Raw genomic sequence first — 6,000 nt, forward strand, 5'->3', positions numbered from 1 at the left:
AATTCCTAACCTGTTTCAGCATACACCAATGCCATCCAACAAGCCTTGAGAATCTGTGACAGCAGCTCAAGCCTGTCTCAGCTCTTGCCAAATCCCATGTGAAGTCCTGAGGAGGTTTTAATGACAGCCTCAGCCCACACAGCATTGTATGTTTAGCAATCTAATTAGGGATTGGAAGAGACACCCTGTTCAATTCCCACATAGGAACGCTGATCCTGTGTTTCTGGTGCCGCAAAAAAGGCCCTAAAATGTCTGCAATCATATTTTTCTCTGGCAAACCTCAATGTCAATTGAGACATGTCAAGTTATGATCCCAAAAAGCAACTTATCCACAAAGAAACTTCAACCTGCCGTAAGTGTTAACTCAGCTGGACAATCTGAAATCTGAAAGTACCATTCAAGTCAAAATCTACAGCAACAAAAACACATTTGATAAAGACTTGATGCTGTGCTGACAGTGCTTCAGCAACAGCTCATCTTATCTACAACAACTCATTAATATCTGCACCAGTTTACAGAAAACATAAAAAGCAAGATCCTGAGTGAACGAGCTGATTATTATTGTTTCTTAAATGCCCTCTCTCCCCTGTGAACCTCGGTAAAATTCTCCTGATGTTAACTGAGTTCCCTGTTTGACCCAATATGTTATAGAGATGTGGAAAAACTCTAGACTGGATTACATTATACTCCAGCCTATATTATTACTACTGCTATAAAAATGTCCACATGGGCCACCCTATTACGTCATTCTTAAGTATTAAAAAGCCAAGGACATATTTTTCCACCAGAGTAACTAGGGGTTTATCCATTCATTCTATAGAAATATAATGGTCCACGCCACACTTTTAAAGCACTTCATTAATATTTAAGAATCTCGCCCTTAGTGACATCATGGTGAATAGATGGGCTGATGTGCTACCCGGGGTACTCCATTGTTAGAATTTAACCTGTTGCTTTGGAATTCTAATCAGTTGAAAGCAAAATTGATCAGGCTAGCGAAGCAGCTACACAGCGGATTCCATTAACAAAATAACGCGTTATTTGTGTCGCCAAATGGCTTAGTAGGCCAAATTCCGTCTAGGAGACATCGTGCGGCATCCCCAGATCTTTAGCTTTGTGCTAGCCGACCCTTAGCTCACGATGCAGGAAGACCATTGATGGCATTGCAAAAGATAGATGTCCAGCGAGATCACGGCTGATAAAGACCATAGTTTAGGTTCATCTATCTTAATTAGCCAGATAATATACATATTATTTGCATATTCCTACTGGTTTACGAAATACAGCTAGCTCCAGGCAAATAAGTGGATACAACTAATAAACACAAATGCACGAGGGCATGGCTAGTAAGGGTTAAATGCTAAATAAGGTTATACAGAACTGTGCAGTGAAACAGCACCGACTCTTTGTTTAGGTTACACATTCTTGAAATCCCCTCACGTAGCTTTAAGTACTCACAAAAAGCGAGTAAACATTGTTTATGTGAAGGATGACAGCGTGCATAACCCCGGCTTCTCTCATATGGCAGACTTTTATTCTTTCTTCTAAAGAAAAAAAATGGTTGCTGTTCGTTCACACAACGTGTACCGAACCTCTGCAATGCGACTGGAACGAGTGCCTTCTTAAAACGATCCCCCGTGTCCTTGTGCCTAATCAAAGGTGGGTACCATTGGATATTTTGTGCGGCAAGCATACGAGGGCATTCCTAAACGAATAATCCCTCAGCTCATGTGTTTGAACAGTACAGAGAATGCCCAAATATGTAGCTAACCAACCCAGCTGCCTCAATATCTCCCATCAGTCCAGACGGAGGTCACACAGAGACACGAAAAAAAACTTGCATCACGCATCCCGATATTTTAACTGCTTCACAGCCTGTGCTATTAAACACATATTGCACATTAAGGATTACACCTACAAGTCTGGTAAATTAAAAAAGAAGAATTAAAGATCGGGCCCTTCCCCTTCCCGTGCAGTGAGAAAAATAAAGATCAAATACTACACGCTCGCTGCAATTAGCCTGTCGATTTCTGCAAACCTGTAAGTGAATTCTAACCACAACACACACATGCATTCCAATCATCATCAACAGTGGCTGAAATATCGATGACTGTGTTAGGCTGTTATAGTTAGAGGACAGAAAATGTTTTGCATTTGGAAAGGAAACCCGGAAAAAGCCAGAGGCGATATATGGCTGTCTGCACGCCTGTGAACTAGACCCATGAATAGCAAACAAAGCCATTTCTGGAAACAAATATTGGGAGAATTCGGGGTATTTAAAACACTTGTTATGTTGACTAATAAACCGAAATAAACAAACATCGTGCATTGTAACATTATTCTTAAACATGGTCATTTTATTTGCAAGGAAGATCAGTAAGTGATCAACTAAACTACCTAGCTTTCTGGTTCGATATGATGTGAAAGGCACGCGTACCCCAAATCAGTGCCCATTAAAACAAGGACATGATTATGTACAGCTGCAGAAAACAACTTTTCATGGGTCAGACATAAAAACAGAAATGGGGACGTTATTAAAGACTACCCATTAAAGCCCAAGATGAACGCGATAGGCAATGCATTTTCATTAAACAAGCAAATCAGACATAGCTACAAACTTGCTAGCGAGCTGGCTGGCTAAACCTAAGGTCAGCGTTACGGAAGATGAAGTAAAGATTCACTTACGTATTTCTTTTGAATAATATTCCTCTTGGGTCTTTCCTTGCTCATTCTGCAATCCCAGTTATATTTGGCAAAGAAAGAATCGCCACATCAATCTTTTTCGGTATTTTCTCCTTCCTATTTTCTTGGAACACGTCAGATTATTTAAATCCCCGGCGATAGCTAACTAGCAAGATAGCTAGCTCGCTAAATAAAATGTTTTATTCCTCTAATGTATTTCCTTCTCCACGATGTGATGGTAAATCCAAAAATTGAGATTCACTAACAAAATAGAGAAGAAAATTAATCAAAACAAAAATCACCTCGGCATAACGTATTCATAGTAGTGCATAACAATATCTTCCATTAGTGGCAAAAACAGCACGTCATCTACTCTCCTGGATCCAATAAAACCGAGGAGTATTATGAAGCGTTTTTCTGTGCACTGTGGGAAGTTACATCTTGTGCGAGAAATGAATTCAAAGGTAGCTAGCTAACAAAATAAATAAAAGGTCTGGAGTCACGTTTTGGCTGGAGCTACCAGTAGATGATTGAACTCTCCAGCGCCGCTAATAAACTGCACTCAGCAGGCTTCTTTCTTCTACACCCTTGGCCAATCACAGTCGAGACCATGTTCAGCGGTAACTTTAAAAGGACTTCTGCTTTAGGGACCGGGTAACAATACAAAACCGTTTTCTTTGCCGTGAGCAAATCCGCACTCAGGTGTCGCACCATGTAGAAAAATTGGTTGGAAATGATACACAGTGGTGTGGCATAGTAGTTAAGGAACTAGAATTGTAACACAAAGATTGCAGTATTCAAGATCCCACTTTCAACATTAAATAGCAGGAGCTGTAGCATGACGTATTCTGAAACACTAGGCACAACAGAAGTGTCATTTCCACTGGGCTGGGCTGTTCTGAGACACCAACCTGCCTGTTCTGAGACATGTGCCCAAGTGTTCCAGAACACCAGGCAATGAAAGTTATGCTTTAATTTCATAGGACACCAGGTGGTCCAAGACACAAAACCACTGTGGTGGCAATTATGAAACAGTGGCTGGGCTGTTTAGACACTGGTCCCTGTGATGTGGAGACGCCTACCTCAGTTTCAGTGAAAAGTGATAGCTTATGTCTCAGTATTCAGAAGAAGCCATAAAAGAACAGAACTGCAAAATGGCTGGAAGTTGACCACTTTTTGTGAGCCAATACGAAGTTGTATCTGAATTCTGTGTGTTAACAATAGGTTAAATGGTACAGAAGTAAATGTTTGTAAGGTGTTAGACGTCAGGGTCATTGTGATTATTTCTATGGGACAGTCCAAAACGGGCCTTACTCTTGATACTGTGTCGTGCTCATTGTGCCCAACCAACGCGTAACTTGGTGGATGCCATACCTACTTCCTAGTGTGTGTTGTAGTGACCAAGAAACAGGCACTTTAAAAGGTAAGCAGTGGTATACAAGTTTGCCTTTTAAAACAATTTTTGCAGCCAGGTGCAGGTGTGGTATATCTCTGTTTTCCACAATTCTTCGTGAATTTTCTGGTCAGAGCTCAGCTATTAGCTTAGACTGTTGACTTGAGACAGTGACTTCTCACTAGGCTAGGCATATGTAACATGCCTGATGTGACAGGGCAGAAAATATAAAATTTATGGGTAAAAGATTTATGGGTAAAAAATGTATTCTATATAGATTACTTGAATAATGTTGATTTTTACAAAATTATATTTGACCGAAGTTTATATAAATTATATATATTATTATTATATGAATTATATATGTTTCAGTTGTACCATTTAAAATAGGTGTAACCACTGTTAACAGTGATATCGAAGACTGTGTAACGGGTTCATTGGCTTTGCAGTGCAGTGTAATCTCAGTGTGGGGGAGCACCTGGGATCCCAATCTGGGCAACGTATGGGAAGGGAGTTGCATACTTATCTTTAAGAGGCCAAGCCAAGGCTGAGGTGGACAGAGGCTGAAGCAGAGGGGAAAAACGCATGATGGTTTGGCCACAGAATGTGTTAGTGCAGCAACAGAGTGGTGTCTATACTGAAATTGTGAATAGACTCCAAAAAATGTCTGTGCTGTGAGGACATGCAGAGGGGAAAAGGTCCATTGCGGAAAGTCAGCTGCCAAGGGAGCAGTGAGGAGGTATTCTAAAACATAACACTGACACCTAACTTTTTCTCCACTCATCCCTCTGACCCACAGGTCTTCCCAAGTATTAATGTGTGTATCCTGAAGATCTCTACTTGTACAACAAATCATAATCCAAAGCTTCCAAGACAGACGGTTTTAGCCTACACCACCAGATACTCCCCCCTCCCCAAGTTCTCTGAATAACACAATGGGCACACTTCCAAAGAGAGGAGAGTGGCAATATGGTAGTATAGACGGTCACACTTGGGTCTCACAGACATGTCTTCTGAATTTCAGATGATAGAAATCAATGTTCAGTTTAAATGGGTCAGTACAGCTTCCCTCGCTTACCAGCTATGTCTTACGCATGACTGGTGACAGCATGCTCTAAACTGAAAATGTATGCACGACGGCTGAACAATCAGAGGCAATGGGTACTTCACCCACTCAATCAGCATGTAGTCAGCATTTCTCAAGACAAGTGGATAACAAGCAATGCTCCTCCCTGCAATTAGGGGCAGTCCATGCATACTTAAGTGCACAATTGTCACCAGATGTATGTAAGGCAGGTCTGACACTTGGCTGATACATGAGCCTAAGTAGAGGCTTACCACTGATCACTTTAACGGCCTTTCTTGTATTGCTTGTATAAATGACACTTTAGTGATTCAGCACATCAAAGTCAAGCAGACATTCTTGTTTTTTACCCACAGCTGGCCATTGAAATGTTGTCACTTCTATCTGTTAGAGTAGGTAATTCATCTGTGTTCTGTGAGATAGCAAAATAATCAATAGAATGTCTTTGGCTTGGCAGTAAAAAGGAGTTTTCATCATCTCTTGTTCTGATAGATCCCTATCTGTCCTGATAGATGATTCGTGCAGCCAAATGGTTATTACCGCTGGCCGACTATCCCCTTCCTTCCCCTACTGACAAGTACGAGACCTGAAATTTATTTCCTGAGGGAAAGGTCATTCATTTAATGTAACACTCTTTGTTGTGCCTTTCATTGTTGATCTACAGCAGCATATTGAAACTAGTGAATTGCGGACAACAATTCTGTGAACACACTGCAGTATACAACATGATAGGCAAATCTGTCCATCACATAGAAAGCCACTCCTGTCCATTTGATGATAAAATGTTTAGCAATCTGGCTAGGTTATGTGAAAGGAGCTTTCCTTATGGTTGGTCTTTCTT

The 6,000-nt window shown here is 40.9% G+C and overlaps 1 protein-coding gene across 2 annotated transcripts in view; it reads right to left on the reverse strand.

Moving 5' to 3' along the window:
• The window catches only part of LOC118784532 (protein Jumonji-like), a 99,384-nt gene extending 96,162 nt beyond the window's left edge, over window positions 1-3,222 (reverse strand). For both annotated transcript variants that reach the window (XM_036538808.1, XM_036538807.1), the window contains exon 1: window positions 2,686-3,222. In XM_036538808.1, the coding sequence (XP_036394701.1) occupies window positions 2,686-2,730 (45 nt within the window). In that variant the 5' untranslated portion in view covers window positions 2,731-3,222. The remainder of the gene's footprint in view (window positions 1-2,685) is intronic.
• Between the last annotated feature and the right edge of the window lie 2,778 nt (window positions 3,223-6,000).

This window comes from Megalops cyprinoides, chromosome 10, assembly GCF_013368585.1.
Source record: "Megalops cyprinoides isolate fMegCyp1 chromosome 10, fMegCyp1.pri, whole genome shotgun sequence".
NCBI classification, from domain to species: Eukaryota; Metazoa; Chordata; class Actinopteri; order Elopiformes; family Megalopidae; genus Megalops; species Megalops cyprinoides.